The sequence below is a fragment of the Coregonus clupeaformis genome, unplaced genomic scaffold (genome assembly GCF_020615455.1).
Source record: "Coregonus clupeaformis isolate EN_2021a unplaced genomic scaffold, ASM2061545v1 scaf0191, whole genome shotgun sequence".
Lineage (NCBI taxonomy): Eukaryota > Metazoa > Chordata > Actinopteri > Salmoniformes > Salmonidae > Coregonus > Coregonus clupeaformis.
This window is the reverse complement of record NW_025533646.1, coordinates 395,829-413,946: the sequence shown is the minus strand read 5'-3', so window position 1 is coordinate 413,946 and position 18,118 is coordinate 395,829. Positions and strand designations below refer to the sequence as shown.

The 18,118-nt window shown below is 46.9% G+C and overlaps 1 protein-coding gene across 1 annotated transcript in view; it reads left to right on the top strand.

Annotated features, from left to right (window-relative positions):
* The window catches only part of lyst (lysosomal trafficking regulator), a gene marked incomplete at its 5' end in the record, with an annotated part of 184,562 nt that overhangs the window by 136,234 nt on the left and 30,210 nt on the right, over positions 1-18,118 (top strand). The window contains 7 exons of the mRNA XM_045214042.1: positions 2,664-2,908; positions 3,041-3,107; positions 3,253-3,409; positions 10,119-10,259; positions 11,811-12,028; positions 12,276-12,506; positions 13,060-13,249. Coding sequence (XP_045069977.1) covers positions 2,664-2,908; positions 3,041-3,107; positions 3,253-3,409; positions 10,119-10,259; positions 11,811-12,028; positions 12,276-12,506; positions 13,060-13,249 — 1,249 coding nt within the window. The remainder of the gene's footprint in view (positions 1-2,663; positions 2,909-3,040; positions 3,108-3,252; positions 3,410-10,118; positions 10,260-11,810; positions 12,029-12,275; positions 12,507-13,059; positions 13,250-18,118) is intronic.

Sequence of the window (18,118 nt, the reverse complement as noted above, 5' to 3'; positions counted from 1 at the left end):
TATTATTCTACAATGTTGAAAATAGTAAAAATAAAGGTGTGTCCAAACTTTTGACTGGTACTGTATGTGTTTACATCCCTGTTAGTGAGTATTTCTCCTTTGCCAAGATAATCCATCCACCTGACAGGTGTGGCATATCAAGAAGCTGATTAAACAGTATGATCATTACACAGGTGCACCTTGTGCAGGGGACAATAAAAGGCCCCTCTAAAATGTGCAGTTTTGTCACACAACACAATGCCACAGATGTCTCAAGTTTTGAGGGAGCATGCAATTGGCATGCTGACTGCAGGAATGTCCACCAGAGCTGTTGCCAGATAATTAAATGTTCATTTCTCTACCATAAGCCGCCTCCAACGTCGTTTTAGATAATTTGGCAGTACGTCCAACCGGCCTCAATCGCAGACCACGTGTTTGAAGTCATGTGGGCAAGCGGTTTGCTGATGTCAATGTTGTGAACAGAGTGCCCCATGGTGGCGGTGGGGTTATGGTATGGGCAGGCATAAGCTACGGACAACGAACACAATTGCTTTTTACAGATGGCAATTTGAATGAACAAAAATACCATGACGAGATCCTGAGGCCCATTTTTTTTATGTATCTGTGACCAACAGATGCATACAGTTGAAGTCGGAAGTTTACATACACCTTAGCCAAATACATTTAAACTCCGTTTATCACAATTCCTGACATTTAATCCTAGTAAAAATACCCTGTCTTAGGTCAGTTAGGATCACCACTTTATTTTAAGAATGTGAAATGTCAGAATAATAGTAGAGAGAATGATTTATTTCAGCTTTTATTTCTTTCATCACATTCCCAGTGGGTCAGAAGTTTACATACACTCAATTCATATTTGGTAGCAATGCCTTTAAATTGTTTAACTTGGGTCAAACGTTTCGGGTAGCCTTCCACAAGATTCCCACAATAAGTTGGGTGAATTTTGGCCATTCCTCCTGACAGAGCTGGTGTAACTGAGTCAGGTTTGTAGGCCTCCTTGCTCACACACGCTTTTTCAGTTCTGCCCACACATTTTCTATAGGATTGAGGTCAAGGCTTTGTGATGGCCACTCCAATACCTTGACTTTGATGTCCTTAAGCCATTGTGCCACAACTTTGGAAGTATGCTTGGGGTCATTGTCCATTTGGAAGACCCATTTGCGACCAAGCTTTAACTTCCTGACTGATGTCTTGAGATGTTGCTTCAATATATCCACATAATTTTCCTTCCTCATGATGCCATCTATTTTGTGAAGTGCACCAGTCCCTCCTTCAGCAAAGCACCCCCACAGCATGATACTGCCACCCCCGTTCTTCACGGTTGTGATGGTGTTCTTCGGCTTGCAAGCAACCCCCTTTTTCCTCCAAACATAACGATGGTCATTATGGCCAAACAGTTCTATTTTTGTTTCATCATACCAGAGGACATTTCTCCAAAAAGTACGATCTTTGTCCCCATGTGCAGTTGCAAACCATAGTCTGGCTTTTTTATGGCGGTTTTGGAGCAGTGGCTTCTTCCTTGCTGAGCGGCCTTTCAGGTTATGTCGATATAGGACTCGTTTTACTGTAGATACTTTTGTACCTGTTTCCTCCAGCATCTTCACAAGGTCTTTTGCTGTTGTTCTGGGATTGATTTGCACTTTTCGCACCAAAGTACGTTCATCTCTAGGAGACAGAACGCGTCTCATTCCTGAGCGGTATGACGGCTGCGTTGTCCCATGGTGTTTATACTTGCGTACTATTGTTTGTACAGATGAACATGGTACCTTCAGCCATTTGGAAATTGCTCCCAATGATGAACCAGACTTGTGGAGGTCTGCAATTTTTTTTCTGAGGTCTTGGCTGATTTCTTTTGATTTTCCCATGATGTCAAGCAAAGAGGCACTGAGTTTGAAGGTAGGCCTTGAAATACATCCACAGGTACACCTCCAATTGACTCAAATGATGTCAATTAGCCTATCAGAAGCTTCTAAAGCCATGACATCATTTTCTGGAATTTTCCAAGCTGTTTAAAGGCACAGTCAACTTAGTGTATGTAAACTTCTGACCCACTGGAATTGTGATACAGTGAATTATAAGTGAAATAATCTGTCTGTAAACAATTGTTGGAAAAATGACTTGTGTCATGCACAAAGTAGATGTCCTAACCGACTTGCCAAAACTATAGTCTGTTAACAAGAAATTTGTGGAGTGGTTGAAAAACGAGTTTTAATGACTCCAATCTAAGTGTATGTATCTTCTGACTTCAACAGTATCTGTATTCCCAGTCATTTGAAATCCATAGATTAGGGCCTAATGAATTTATTTCAATTGACTGATTTCCTCATATGAACTTTAACTCAGAAAAATCAATGAAATTGTTGCATGTTGCGTTTATATTTTTTTTCAGTATAGAATCTCCTGGCTAGCATTTTGGAGCATGTAGCAATGCTAGTGGAAAGTGATTGTATCAGCTAGCGTAACGTAACACAAAAGTGAACTATCCCTTTAAGTCAAACACTTGTAATGAATTAAAATGTTCTATTTCCTGTTCCATGACAATGTGTAACACAACATCCTGCATAGCTAATTGTGTTCTGGCTTTGCATACTTCCTTTGATAATAAATTAGGCTTAGTATTAGTATTACACATGCAATAAAACGAGATTTTCCTGTTCCCGTAGTTCCGTGATGACGTGTACCACAACATCCTGACCTCCGACCTTCCCAATCTCCTGGAGTACGGCAACCTCACGGCGTTAACACACCTGTGGGGCTCGGGGCAGATCAGTAACTTTGAGTACTTGACGCACCTCAACAAGCACTCTGGGCGGAGCTTCAACGACCTGATGCAGTACCCTGTCTTCCCCTTCATACTGAAGGACTACATCTCAGAGACACTGGACCTTGGGGACAGCGCCATCTACAGGTCAGTTATAGTACTAGCACTGTTAGCTAAGGGTCAGTGTTATAAGGAACTGACACTACGGATCAAAAGGAAAACAGAACAGGAAGCTTTTTCTCTTCCCCCTTTATCCCTTGTTTTCTGGACTGTTTTCAGGAACCTGAACAAGCCCATAGCAGTCCAGTCTAAAGAGAAGGAGGATCGCTATGTGGACAATTACAAGGTAAACAGCTTAGTACAGCCTTACTGTATTACTGCTTCTTGGATAGGAAATCTAAATCTAATCAGAATATGTGATCGGTGTACAGTTTTTCTCATGTATTCATTACACGTCATATAAACTGGAGCTTCTGCTTGAACTCTTTCAGTACCTAGAGGAGGAGTATCGGAAGGGAGCGCATGACGACGATCCCATGCCTCCTGTCCAGCCGTACCATTATGGATCTCACTACTCCAACTCCGGCACTGTGCTACACTTCCTGGTTCGCATGCCTCCGTTCACCAAGATGTTCCTGGCCTACCAGGGTAAGTCACCACACAGATGTGTACTTCTTTAATGCAGCTGACGGAAACCTTCTCTTCTTGAAAATAGCTCTTTTCATTCAGCTGCAAAAAAGCTCTTAGAAAGGATCACTGACATCTACATTATATTATTAGCATGATCCTGATCTGATCCATTACAATGGCTGGCCTGCATCAAAGGCTTTCTCTGTAAAGCTTTCTCTTCTCCTCAAACTTCTCTCTGACTCCCCCTCTCTGACTCCCCCTCTTCTCCCCTTCTATGTCTCTTTCTCTCTACCTCTCATCCAGCTTGCTCTCTTCCTCTGCTCTTGCCTTTCCAACCCTCTTCCTCTGCTCTTGTCTTTCCAACCCTCTTCCTCTGCTCTTGTCTTTCCAACCCTCTTCCTCTGCTCTTGTCTTTCCAACCCTCTTCCTCTGCTCTTGCCTTTCCAACCCTCTTTGTCTGCTCTTGCCTTTCCAACCCTCTTCCTCTGCTCTTGTCTTTCCAACCCTCTTCCTCTGCTCTTGTCTTTCCAACCCTCTTCGTCTGCTCTTGCCTTTCCAACCCTCTTCCTCTGCTCTTGTCTTTCCAACCCTCTTCCTCTGCTCTTGTCTTTCCAACCCTCTTCCTCTGCTCTTGTCTTTCGAACTCTCTTCCTCTGCTCTTGCCTTTCCAACCCTCTTCCTCTGCTCTTGTCTTTCCAACCCTCTTCGTCTGCTCTTGCCTTTCCAACCCTCTTCGTCTGCTCTTGCCTTTCCAACCCTCTTCCTCTGCTCTTGTCTTTCCAACTCTCTTCGTCTGCTCTTGTCTTTCCAACCCTCTTCCTCTGCTCTTGTCTTTCCAACCCTCTTCCTCTGCTCTTGTCTTTCCAACCCTCTTCATCTGCTCTTGTCTTTCCAACCCTCTTCATCTGCTCTTGTCTTTCCAACCCTCTTCCTCTGCTCTTGCCTTTCCAACCCTCTTCGTCTGCTCTTGCCTTTCCAACCCTCTTCCTCTGCTCTTGTCTTTCCAACCCTCTTCGTCTGCTCTTGCCATTCCAACCCTCTTCCTCTGCTCTTGCCTTTTCCAACCCTCTTCGTCTGCTCTTGCCTTTCCAACCCCTCTCTTCCTCTGCTCTTGCCTTTCCAACCCTCTTCGTCTGCTCTTGCCTTTCCAACCCTCTTCCTCTGCTCTTGTCTTTCCAACCCTCTTCCTCTGCTCTTGTCTTTCCAACCCTCTTCATCTGCTCTTGCCTTTCCAACCCTCTTCGTCAGCTCTTGCCTTTCCAACCCTCTTCCTCTGCTCTTGCCTTTCCAACCCTCTTCGTCTGCTCTTGCCTTTCCAACCCTCTTCCTCTGCTCTTGCCTTTCCAACCCTCTTCCTCTGCTCTTGCCTTTCCAACCCTCTTCGTCTGCTCTTGCCTTTCCAACCCCTCTTCGTCTGCTCTTGTCTTTCCAACCCTCTTCCTCTGCTCTTGTCTTTCCAACCCTCTTCGTCTGCTCTTGTCTTTCCAACCCTCTTCCTCTGCTCTTGTCTTTCCAACCCTCTTCCTCTGCTCTTGCCTTTCCAACCCTCTTCCTCTGCTCTTGTCTTTCCAACCCTCTTCCTCTGCTCTTGTCTTTCCAACCCTCTTCCTCTGCTCTTGTCTTTCCAACCCTCTTCCTCTCTGCTCTTGCCTTTCCAACCCTCTTCCTCTGCTCTTGTCTTTCCAACCCTCTTCCTCTGCTCTTGCCTTTCCAACCCTCTTCGTCTGCTCTTGTCTTTCCAACCCTCTTCCTCTGCTCTTGTCTTTCCAACCCTCTTCCTCTGCTCTTGTCTTTCCAACCCTCTTCCTCTGCTCTTGCCTTTCCAACCCTCTTCGCCTGCTCTTGTCTTTCCAACCCTCTTCCTCTGCTCTTGTCTTTCCAACCCTCTTCGTCTGCTCTTGTCTTTCCAACCCTCTTCCTCTGCTCTTGCCTTTCCAACCCTCTTCGTCTCCGCTCTTGCCTTTCCAACCCTCTTCCTCTGCTCTTGTCTTTCCAACCCTCTTCCTCTGCTCTTGTCTTTCCAACCCTCTTCGTCTGCTCTTGCCTTTCCAACCCTCTTCCCTCTGCTCTTGTCTTTCCAACCCTCTTCCTCTGCTCTTGTCTTTCCAACCCTCTTCCTCTGCTCTTGTCTTTCGAACTCTCTTCCTCTGCTCTTGCCTTTCCAACCCTCTTCCTCTGCTCTTGTCTTTCCAACCCTCTTCGTCTGCTCTTGCCTTTCCAACCCTCTTCCTCTGCTCTTGTCTTTCCAACTCTCTTCGTCTGCTCTTGTCTTTCCAACCCTCTTCCTCTGCTCTTGTCTTTCCAACCCTCTTCCTCTGCTCTTGTCTTTCCAACCCTCTTCGTCTGCTCTTCTCTTTCCAACCCTCTTCCTCTGCTCTTGTCTTTCCAACCCTCTTCGTCTGCTCTTGCCTTTCCAACCCTCTTCGTCTGCTCTTGCCTTTCCAACCCTCTTCCTCTGCTCTTGTCTTTCCAACTCTCTTCGTCTGCTCTTGTCTTTCCAACCCTCTTCCTCTGCTCTTGTCTTTCCAACCCTCTTCCTCTGCTCTTGTCTTTCCAACCCTCTTCATCTGCTCTTGTCTTTCCAACCCTCTTCATCTGCTCTTGTCTTTCCAACCCTCTTCCTCTGCTCTTGCCTTTCCAACCCTCTTCGTCTGCTCTTGCTATTCCAACCCTCTTCCTCTGCTCTTGTCTTTCCAACCCTCTTCGTCTGCTCTTGCCTTTCCAACCCTCTTCCTCTGCTCTTGCCTTTCCAACCCTCTTCGTCTGCTCTTGCCTTTCCAACCCTCTTCCTCTGCTCTTGCCTTTCCAACCCTCTTCGTCTGCTCTTGCCTTTCCAACCCTCTTCCTCTGCTCTTGTCTTTCCAACCCTCTTCCTCTGCTCTTGTCTTTCCAACCCTCTTCATCTGCTCTTGCCTTTCCAACCCTCTTCGTCTGCTCTTGCCTTTCCAACCCTCTTCCTCTGCTCTTGCCTTTCCAACCCTCTTCGTCTGCTCTTGCCTTTCCAACCCTCTTCCTCTGCTCTTGCCTTTCCAACCCTCTTCCTCTGCTCTTGCCTTTCCAACCCTCTTCGTCTGCTCTTGCCTTTCCAACCCTCTTCGTCTGCTCTTGTCTTTCCAACCCTCTTCCTCTGCTCTTGTCTTTCCAACCCTCTTCGTCTGCTCTTGTCTTTCCAACCCTCTTCCTCTGCTCTTGTCTTTCCAACCCTCTTCCTCTGCTCTTGCCTTTCCAACCCTCTTCCTCTGCTCTTGTCTTTCCAACCCTCTTCCTCTGCTCTTGTCTTTCCAACCCTCTTCCTCTGCTCTTGTCTTTCCAACCCTCTTCGTCTGCTCTTGCCTTTCCAACCCTCTTCCTCTGCTCTTGTCTTTCCAACCCTCTTCCTCTGATCTTGCCTTTCCAACCCTCTTCGTCTGCTCTTGTCTTTCCAACCCTCTTCCTCTGCTCTTGTCTTTCCAACCCTCTTCCTCTGCTCTTGTCTTTCCAACCCTCTTCCTCTGCTCTTGCCTTTCCAACCCTCTTCGTCTGCTCTTGTCTTTCCAACCCTCTTCCTCTGCTCTTGTCTTTCCAACCCTCTTCGTCTGCTCTTGTCTTTCCAACCCTCTTCCTCTGCTCTTGCCTTTCCAACCCTCTTCGTCTGCTCTTGCCTTTCCAACCCTCTTCCTCTGCTCTTGTCTTTCCAACCCTCTTCCTCTGCTCTTGTCTTTCCAACCCTCTTCGTCTGCTCTTGCCTTTCCAACCCTCTTCCTCTGCTCTTGTCTTTCCAACCCTCTTCCTCTGCTCTTGTCTTTCCAACCCACTTCCTCTGCTCTTGTCTTTCAAACTCTCTTCCTCTGCTCTTGCCTTTCCAACCCTCTTCCTCTGCTCTTGTCTTTCCAGCCCTCTTCGTCTGCTCTTGCCTTTCCAACCCTCTTCCTCTGCTCTTGTCTTTCCAACTCTCTTCGTCTGCTCTTGTCTTTCCAACCCTCTTCCTCTGCTCTTGTCTTTCCAACCCTCTTCCTCTGCTCTTGTCTTTCCAACCCTCTTCCTCTGCTCTTGTCTTTCCAACCCTCTTCATCTACTCTTGTCTTTCCAACCCTCTTCATCTGCTCTTGTCTTTCCAACCCTCTTCCTCTGCTCTTGCCTTTCCAACCCTCTTCGTCTGCTCTTGCCTTTCCAACCCTCTTCCTCTGCTCTTGTCTTTCCAACCCTCTTCGTCTGCTCTTGCCTTTCCAACCCTCTTCCTCTCTGCTCTTGCCTTTCCAACCCTCTTCGTCTGCTCTTGCCTTTCCAACCCTCTTCCTCTGCTCTTGCCTTTCCAACCCTCTTCGTCTGCTCTTGCCTTTCCAACCCTCTTCCTCTGCTCTTGTCTTTCCAACCTCTTCCTCTGCTCTTGTCTTTCCAACCCTCTTCGTCTGCTCTTGCCTTTCCAACCCTCTTCGTCTGCTCTTGCCTTTCCAACCCTCTTCCTCTGCTCTTGCCTTTCCAACCCTCTTCGTCTGCTCTTGCCTTTCCAACCCTCTTCCTCTGCTCTTGTCTTTCCAACCCTCTTCGTCTGCTCTTGTCTTTCCAACCCTCTTCCTCTGCTCTTGTCTTTCCAACCCTCTTCCTCTGCTCTTGCCTTTCCAACCCTCTTCCTCTGCTCTTGTCTTTCCAACCCTCTTCCTCTGCTCTTGCCTTTCCAACCCTCTTCGTCTGCTCTTGTCTTTCCAACCCTCTTCCTCTGCTCTTGTCTTTCCAACCCTCTTCGTCTGCTCTTGTCTTTCCAACCCTCTTCCTCTGCTCTTGCCTTTCCAACCCTCTTCGTCTGCTCTTGCCTTTCCAACCCTCTTCCTCTGCTCTTGTCTTTCCAACCCTCTTCCTCTGCTCTTGTCTTTCCAACCCTCTTCGTCTGCTCTTGCCTTTCCAACCCTCTTCCTCTGCTCTTGTCTTTCCAACCCTCTTCCTCTGCTCTTGTCTTTCCAACCCTCTTCCTCTGCTCTTGTCTTTCGAACTCTCTTCCTCTGCTCTTGCCTTTCCAACCCTCTTCCTCTGCTCTTGTCTTTCCAACCCTCTTCCTCTGCTCTTGTCTTTCCAACCCTCTTCGTCTGCTCTTGCCTTTCCAACCCTCTTCCTCTGCTCTTGTCTTTCCAACTCTCTTCCTCTGCTCTTGTCTTTCCAACCCTCTTCCTCTGCTCTTGTCTTTCCAACCCTCTTCCTCTGCTCTTGTCTTTCCAACCCTCTTCCTCTGCTCTTGTCTTTCCAACCCTCTTCATCTACTCTTGTCTTTCCAACCCTCTTCATCTGCTCTTGTCTTTCCAACCCTCTTCCTCTGCTCTTGCCTTTCCAACCCTCTTCGTCTGCTCTTGCCTTTCCAACCCTCTTCCTCTGCTCTTGTCTTTCCAACCCTCTTCGTCTGCTCTTGCCTTTCCAACCCTCTTCCTCTGCTCTTGCCTTTCCAACCCTCTTCGTCTGCTCTTGCCTTTCCAACCCTCTTCCTCTGCTCTTGCCTTTCCAACCCTCTTCGTCTGCTCTTGCCTTTCCAACCCTCTTCCTCTGCTCTTGTCTTTCCAACCCTCTTCCTCTGCTCTTGTCTTTCCAACCCTCTTCGTCTGCTCTTGCCTTTCCAACCCTCTTCGTCTGCTCTTGCCTTTCCAACCCTCTTCCTCTGCTCTTGCCTTTCCAACCCTCTTCGTCTGCTCTTGCCTTTCCAACCCTCTTCCTCTGCTCTTGCCTTTCCAACCCTCTTCGTCTGCTCTTGCCTTTCCAACCCCTCTTCCTCTGCTCTTGCCTTTCCAACCCTCTTCGTCTGCTCTTGTCTTTCCAACCCTCTTCCTCTGCTCTTGTCTTTCCAACCCCTCTTCGTCTGCTCTTGTCTTTCCAACCCCTCTTCCTCTGCTCTTGTCTTTCCAACCCTCTTCCTCTGCTCTTGCCTTTCCAACCCTCTTCCTCTGCTCTTGTCTTTCCAACCCTCTTCCTCTGCTCTTGTCTTTCCAACCCTCTTCCTCTGCTCTTGTCTTTCCAACCCTCTTCCTCTGCTCTTGCCTTTCCAACCCTCTTCCTCTGCTCTTGTCTTTCCAACCCTCTTCCTCTGCTCTTGCCTTTCCAACCCTCTTCGTCTGCTCTTGTCTTTCCAACCCTCTTCCTCTGCTCTTGTCTTTCCAACCCTCTTCCTCTGCTCTTGTCTTTCCAACCCTCTTCCTCTGCTCTTGCCTTTCCAACCCTCTTCGTCTGCTCTTGTCTTTCCAACCCTCTTCCTCTGCTCTTGTCTTTCCAACCCTCTTCGTCTGCTCTTGTCTTTCCAACCCTCTTCCTCTGCTCTTGTCTTTCCAACCCTCTTCCTCTGCTCTTGCCTTTCCAACCCTCTTCCTCTGCTCTTGTCTTTCCAACCCTCTTCCTCTGCTCTTGTCTTTCCAACCCTCTTCCTCTGCTCTTGTCTTTCCAACCCTCTTCCTCTGCTCTTGTCTTTCCAACCCTCTTCGTCTGCTCTTGTCTTTCCAACCCTCTTCCTCTGCTCTTGTCTTTCCAACCCTCTTCCTCTGCTCTTGTCTTTCCAACCCTCTTCCTCTGCTCTTGTCTTTCCAACTCTCTTCCTCTGAAGCCTCTCATCTTTGTTGATAGGAGTGTAATTGAATGCAGAAGCGAGGAGTGTAATTGAATGCAGAAGCGGTGGTTCACAAGAGGCCCTGAAAGGAAGCTCATTCACAAAGATCAAGCTTTACAGTGTGTTTGTCCCGTATCATCAGAACACAGGTTTAATTACTGTGTGTTACAGATCAGAGCTTTGATATCCCCGACCGGACGTTCCACTCTATGAATACAACATGGCGTCTCTCCTCCTTCGAGAGCATGACTGACGTCAAGGAGCTAATACCGGAGTTCTTCTACCTCCCGGAGTTCCTGGTCAACAGAGAGGGTAAAACCACACACACATCTCTATAACCTGTCTATATAACTCCTCTATACCTCCCTGAGTTCCTGGTCAACACACACATCTCTATAACCTGTCTATATAACTCCTCTATACCTCCCAGAGTTCCTGGTCAACACAAACACCTCTATAACCTGTCTATATAACTCCTCTATACCTCCCAGAGTTCCTGGTCAACACACACACCTCTATAACCTGTCTATATAACTCCTCTATACCTCCCTGAGTTCCTGGTCAACACACACACCTCTATAACCTGTCTATATAACTCCTCTATACCTCCCTGAGTTCCTGGTCAACACACACACCTCTATAACCTGTCTATATAACTCCTCTATACCTCATACATCAACCCTACTGTGGAGTTATTTTACCTGCCTGAGTTCCTGGTTAACAGAGAAATGACGAGATGGGCAGAAAACTAATCTGTATTACAGTAAGAAATGCTTTACTGTAGATATCCGTATTACCAGTAAGAAATGCTTTACTGTAGATATCCGTATTACCAGTAAGAAATGCTTTACTGTAGATATCCGTATTACAGTAAGAAATGCTTTACTGTAGATATCTATATTACCAGTAATAAATGCTTTACTGTAGATATCCATATTACCAGTAAGAAATGCTTTAATGTAGATATCCATATTACCAGTAATAAATGCTTTACTGTAGATGTCTGTATTACAGTAAGAAATGCTTTATTGTAGATATCCGTATTACCAGTAATAAATGCTTTACAGTAGATATTCGTATTACCAGTAATAAATGCTTTACTGTAGGGAATGGCCGGCAGGGATGTAGCTCAGTTGATAGAGCATGGTGTTTGCAACGCCAGGGTTGTGGGTTCGATTCCCACAGGGGGTATGAAAAAAATAAAAATAATGTATGCACTAACTGTAAGTCGCTCTGGATAAGAGCGTCTGCTAAATGACTAAAATGTAAATGTATATCCGTATTACCAGTAAGAAATGCTTTACTGTAGATATCCATATTACCAGTAAGAAATGCTTTACTGTAGATATCCGTATTACAGTAAGAAATGATTTACTGTAGATATCCGTATTACCAGTAAGAAATGCTTTACTGTAGATATCCATATTACCATTAAGAAATGCTTTAATGTAGATATCCGTATTACAGTAAGAAATGCTTTACTGTAGATATCGTATTACAGTAAGAAATGCTTTACTGTAGATATCCGTATTACCAGTAAGAAATGCTTTAATGTAGATATCCGTATTACAGTAAGAAATGCTTTACTGTAGATATCCATATTACCAGTAAGAAATGCTTTACTGTAGATATCCGTATTACAGTAAGAAATGCTTTACTGTAGATATCCATATTACAGTAAGACATGCTTTACTGTAGATATCTGTATTACAGTAAGAAATGCTTTACTGTAGATATCCGTATTACCAGTAAGAAATGCTTTACTGTAGATATCCATATTACAGTAAGACATGCTTTACTGTAGATATCTGTATTACAGTAAGAAATGCTTTACTGTAGACCTCCTTTCCTCTTTCCCTCCAGGTTTTGACTTTGGTGTGCGTCAAAACAGTGAGCGTGTGAACCACGTCAACCTGCCACCCTGGGCGCGTAACGACCCTCGTCTCTTCATCCTGATCCACCGCCAGGCCCTGGAGTCAGACCAGGTCTCTCAGACCCTCTGTCAGTGGATTGACCTGGTGTTTGGGTTGAAACAGAAGGGCAAGGCTGCTGTTCATGCCATCAACGTATTCCACCCAGCTGTGAGTAGCTGTTATATACCTGGGCCATATAAATGCCACCAGACGGAAGGAAACCGACTGGGACAGAGAGGGACTGCCTGGATTTGGACCAAAAAATAAACATTGGATTTTGGTTTAACGTTGCAAAATGTTTTTGTGTGTTCCCTAATGAACACAACCTTGGACAGGAAGAGACATTAGCTTGTATTTTAACTGTTTTCGACAAGTATGTCAATTATATTTTTTTCCCCTCTCCCCTCGTCCGTAGACATACTTCGGTATGGACGTGTCGTCAGTGGAGGACCCGGTGCAGCGGCGTGCGTTGGAGACCATGATCAAGACGTACGGACAGACGCCCAGACAGCTTTTCTCTGCGTCCCACATCAGCAGAGCCGGACCCAGGCTCATTATGGAGGGAGAGCTCCCTGCTGCCATGGGTCTCCTGGTGCAGCTGGCCTTCAGAGAGACCAGGGAACAGGTCAAAGAGATAGTTTACCCGGTAGGTTAAAGGTCAAAGGTTAGGGTTAGTATTTAGGGTCAGGCGTTACGGTCTCCTGGTGCAGCTGGCCTTCAGAGAGACCAGGGAACAGGTCAAAGAGATAGTTTACCCGGTAGGTTAAAGGTAAAAGGTTAGGGTTAGTATTTAGGGTCAGGCGTTACGGTCTCCTGGTGCACCTAGCCTTCAGAGAGACCAGGGAACAGGTCAAAGAGACTTCTCGTGTCCTCTCTCCTCTTCAAAACCCATTGGATGAGAAGGTCAGAGGGGAGGGACCTCTAGCTTTCTCATCCAATGGGTTTTGATAAGGAGACAAGGAGAGAGGACGCGAGGAGTATGCAATTGAGACCTTCCAATAGTCTACCCGATAGGTCAAAGTTCAAACTGGGGAGTTATGGGAAGTGTAGCGTAGTCTCCTTGAAAAACAGTTGTTGCTAAGTGGACTTTACTTGCTACATGAAGATGAAGTGAAGTGAAGTGAAATTAAATGATATGGGTCTGGGTGGGTTATGCAGTGCTGTTGAATACTCATCCTTCTCCCCTCCATCCTCCACAGAGTCCCCTGTCCTGGATCAAGGGTCTGAAGTGGGGTGAGTATGTGGGCTCGCCCAGCTCTCCAGACCCTGCAGTGTGTTTCAGCCAGCCCCATGGGGAGAGGTTTGGATCTTTACTGGCTCTCCCTACCAGAGCCATCTGTGGACTGTCACGCAACTTCTGTCTCATGATGATCTACAGCAAGGAACAAGGTGACACATTACAGTATACTAGAAAATGATAGATTTCCTAATAGGCTAGTGACAGGGTCTCCACATTTTTTGAAATACCCGAGGCAGATCAAAACACAGCCATGTTTTTTCACATTACTAATGTCTCCCATTCATGAATTGGACGGTTGTGTAAAAATGTTTTGCTGCAGAAGTAGTTAAATTGACATATATTGTGACTCAAAACATGCAGAATAATGCCCAGCTGTAGGAGAGTGGGGGGGGGGGGACACAAACTCATGTAACCCAATAATGCCCAGCTGTAGGAGAGTGGGGGGAGGGGTTAAAACTCATGTAACCCAATAATGCCCAGCTGTAGGAGAGGGGAGGGGTTAAAACTCATGTAACCCAATAATGCCCAGCTGTAGGAGAGTGGGGGGGAGGGGTTAAAACTCATGTAACCCAATAATGCCCAGCTGTAGGAGAGGGGGGGGGGTTAAAACTCATGTAACCCAATAATGCCCAGCTGTAGGAGAGGGGAGGGGGGAGGGGTTAAAACTCATGTAACCCAATAATGCCCAGCTGTAGGAGAGGGGGGGGGGGGAGGGGTTAAAACTCATGTAACCCAATAATGCCCAGCTGTAGGAGAGTGGGGGGAGGGGTTAAAACTCATGTAACCCAATAATGCCCAGCTGTAGGAGAGTGGGGGGGGAGGGGTTAAAACTCATGTAACCCAATAATGCCCAGCTGTAGGAGAGGGGAGGGGTTAAAACTCATGTAACCCAATAATGCCCAGCTGTAGGAGAGGGGAGGGGTTAAAACTCATGTAACCCAATAATGCCCAGCTGTAGGAGAGTGGGGGGAGGGGTTAAAACTCATGTAACCCAATAATGCCCAGCTGTAGGAGAGAGGGGAGGGGGTTAAAACTCATGTAACCCAATAATGCCCAGCTGTAGGAGAGTGGGGGGAGGGGTTAAAACTCATGTAACCCAATAATGCCCAGCTGTAGGAGAGGGAGGGGGTTAAAACTCATGTAACCCAATAATGCCCAGCTGTAGGAGAGTGGGGGGGAGGGGGTTAAAACTCATGTAACCCAATAATGCCCAGCTGTAGGAGAGGGGGAGGGGTTAAAACTCATGTAACCCAATAATGCCCAGCTGTAGGAGAGTGGGGGGAGGGGTTAAAACTCATGTAACCCAATAATGCCCAGCTGTAGGAGAGTGGGGGAGGGGTTAAAACTCATGTAACCCAATAATGCCCAGCTGTAGGAGAGAGGGGGGGAGGGGTTAAAACTCATGTAACCCAATAATGCCCAGCTGTAGGAGAGAGGGGAGGGGTTAAAACTCATGTAACCCAATAATGCCCAGCTGTAGGAGAGAGGGGAGGGGTTAAAACTCATGTAACCCAATAATGCCCAGCTGTAGGAGAGGGGAGGGGTTAAAACTCATGTAACCCAATAATGCCCAGCTGTAGGAGAGAGGGGAGGGGTTAAAACTCATGTAACCCAATAATGCCCAGCTGTAGGAGAGTGGGGGGGGAGGGGTTAAAACTCATGTAACCCAATAATGCCCAGCTGTAGGAGAGTGGGGGGGAGGGGTTAAAACTCATGTAACCCAATAATGCCCAGCTGTAGGAGAGGGGGGGGAGGGGTTAAAACTCATGTAACCCAATAATGCCCAGCTGTAGGAGAGTGGGGGGAGGGGTTAAAACTCATGTAACCCAATAATGCCCAGCTGTAGGAGAGGGGGAGGGGTTAAAACTCATGTAACCCAATAATGCCCAGCTGTAGGAGAGGGGGAGGGGTTAAAACTCATGTAACCCAATAATGCCCAGCTGTAGGAGAGTGGGGGGAGGGGTTAAAACTCATGTAACCCAATAATGCCCAGCTGTAGGAGAGAGGGGGGGAGGGGTTAAAACTCATGTAACCCAATAATGCCCAGCTGTAGGAGAGTGGGGGAGGGGTTAAAACTCATGTAACCCAATAATGCCCAGCTGTAGGAGAGTGGGGGGAGGGGTTAAAACTCATGTAACCCAATAATGCCCAGCTGTAGGAGAGTGGGAGGGGTTAAAACTCATGTAACCCAATAATGCCCAGCTGTAGGAGAGAGGAGGGGTTAAAACTCATGTAACCCAATAATGCCCAGCTGTAGGAGAGTGGGGGGGGGGGAGGGGTTAAAACTCATGTAACCCAATAATGCCCAGCTGTAGGAGAGGGGGGGAGGGGTTAAAACTCATGTAACCCAATAATGCCCAGCTGTAGGAGAGAGGGGAGGGGTTAAAACTCATGTAACCCAATAATGCCCAGCTGTAGGAGAGAGGGGGGAGGGGTTAAAACTCATGTAACCCAATAATGCCCAGCTGTAGGAGAGAGGGGGGAGGGGTTAAAACTCATGTAACCCAATAATGCCCAGCTGTAGGAGAGTGGGGGGAGGGGTTAAAACTCATGTAACCCAATAATGCCCAGCTGTAGGAGAGAGGGGGGGAGGGGTTAAAACTCATGTAACCCAATAATGCCCAGCTGTAGGAGAGGGGGGGGGGGGGGAGGGGTTAAAACTCATGTAACCCAATAATGCCCAGCTGTAGGAGAGGGGGGGAGGGGTTAAAACTCATGTAACCCAATAATGCCCAGCTGTAGGAGAGAGGAGGGGTTAAAACTCATGTAACCCAATAATGCCCAGCTGTAGGAGAGAGGGGGGGGGGGTTAAAACTCATGTAACCCAATAATGCCCAGCTGTAGGAGAGTGGGGGGGGAGGGGTTAAAACTCATGTAACCCAATAATGCCCAGCTGTAGGAGAGTGGGGGGGAGGGGTTAAAACTCATGTAACCCAATAATGCCCAGCTGTAGGAGAGGGGGAGGGGTTAAAACTCATGTAACCCAATAATGCCCAGCTGTAGGAGAGGGGGGAGGGGTTAAAACTCATGTAACCCAATAATGCCCAGCTGTAGGAGAGGGGGGGGGGGAGGGGTTAAAACTCATGTAACCCAATAATGCCCAGCTGTAGGAGAGTGGGGGGGGAGGGGTTAAAACTCATGTAACCCAATAATGCCCAGCTGTAGGAGAGAGGGGGGAGGGGAGGGGTTAAAACTCATGTAACCCAATAATGCCCAGCTGTAGGAGAGTGGGGGGGGAGGGGTTAAAACTCATGTAACCCAATAATGCCCAGCTGTAGGAGAGAGGGGGGAGGGGTTAAAACTCATGTAACCCAATAATGCCCAGCTGTAGGAGAGTGGGGGGAGGTTAAAACTCATGTAACCCAATAATGCCCAGCTGTAGGAGAGTGGGGGGAGGGGTTAAAACTCATGTAACCCAATAATGCCCAGCTGTAGGAGAGTGGGAGGGGTTAAAACTCATGTAACCCAATAATGCCCAGCTGTAGGAGAGTGGGGGGGAGGGGTTAAAACTCATGTAACCCAATAATGCCCAGCTGTAGGAGAGTGGGGGGAGGGGTTAAAACTCATGTAACCCAATAATGCCCAGCTGTAGGAGAGGGGGGGGAGGGGTTAAAACTCATGTAACCCAATAATGCCCAGCTGTAGGAGAGGGGGAGGGGTTAAAACTCATGTAACCCAATAATGCCCAGCTGTAGGAGAGGGGAGGGGTTAAAACTCATGTAACCCAATAATGCCCAGCTGTAGGAGAGTGGGGGGAGGGGTTAAAACTCATGTAACCCAATAATGCCCAGCTGTAGGAGAGAGGGAGGGGTTAAAACTCATGTAACCCAATAATGCCCAGCTGTAGGAGAGTGGGGGGAGGTTAAAACTCATGTAACCCAATAATGCCCAGCTGTAGGAGAGGGGAGGGGTTAAAACTCATGTAACCCAATAATGCCCAGCTGTAGGAGAGTGGGGGGGGAGGGGTTAAAACTCATGTAACCCAATAATGCCCAGCTGTAGGAGAGAGGAGGGGTTAAAACTCATGTAACCCAATAATGCCCAGCTGTAGGAGAGGGGAGGGGTTAAAACTCATGTAACCCAATAATGCCCAGCTGTAGGAGAGGGGAGGGGTTAAAACTCATGTAACCCAATAATGCCCAGCTGTAGGAGAGAGGGGAGGGGTTAAAACTCATGTAACCCAATAATGCCCAGCTGTAGGAGAGGGGAGGGGGGTTATATAGCTTGATATCGCTAAAATTGGTAATAAAATTAGTCAGTTGTCTTCCCTACATACACAAACAAACAGCATTCAATAATTGGCATATACAAGAATACATTAGTCTTACAGAATTCCCACGTGGGCGAGGATATTGGAAATATAATCAAACCTAGTGGATGACAACTTGTTTTTAACCAGAACAGAATAATTTACAACTGACTTTTTCCGACATAACATAGGTACAGCAGATCCCCTTATTGTAATGGACACGTTTAAATGTGCCTTTAGAGGCCATGCAATTCAGTACTCATTTCTAAAATGAGTCCCCTGTAGCTCAGTTGGTAGAGCAAGGCGCTTGCAACGCCAGGGTTGTGGGTTCGTTTCCCACGGGGGGCCAGTATGAAAATGTATGCACTCACTAACTGTAAGTCGCTCTGGATAAGAGCGTCTGCTAAATGACTAAAATGTGAAACAAAAGCAATTTAGGTCCAAAGAGTTCATATTAACAAAGGAAATAGAGGGACTAACAGTACAGATAGATAGCAATACAAACTGTAACATAGAGGCACAGAATAAGTTAGAGGAAAAACTAAAAGAAATTGAAGAAATTATTCAAGAAAGATCAAGTGTAATATATTATAAAAATAAAGCGAACTGGATGGAATATGGGGTAAAATGCACCAAATTATTTTTTAATCTTCAACATAGAAATGCTACCAAAAATAATTTACTGAAACTTGTTCCAAAAGCCATATCTCAGACTGCCCATCTTAATCTTTTATTTTTATTGGCCAGTCTGAGATATGGCTTTTTCTTT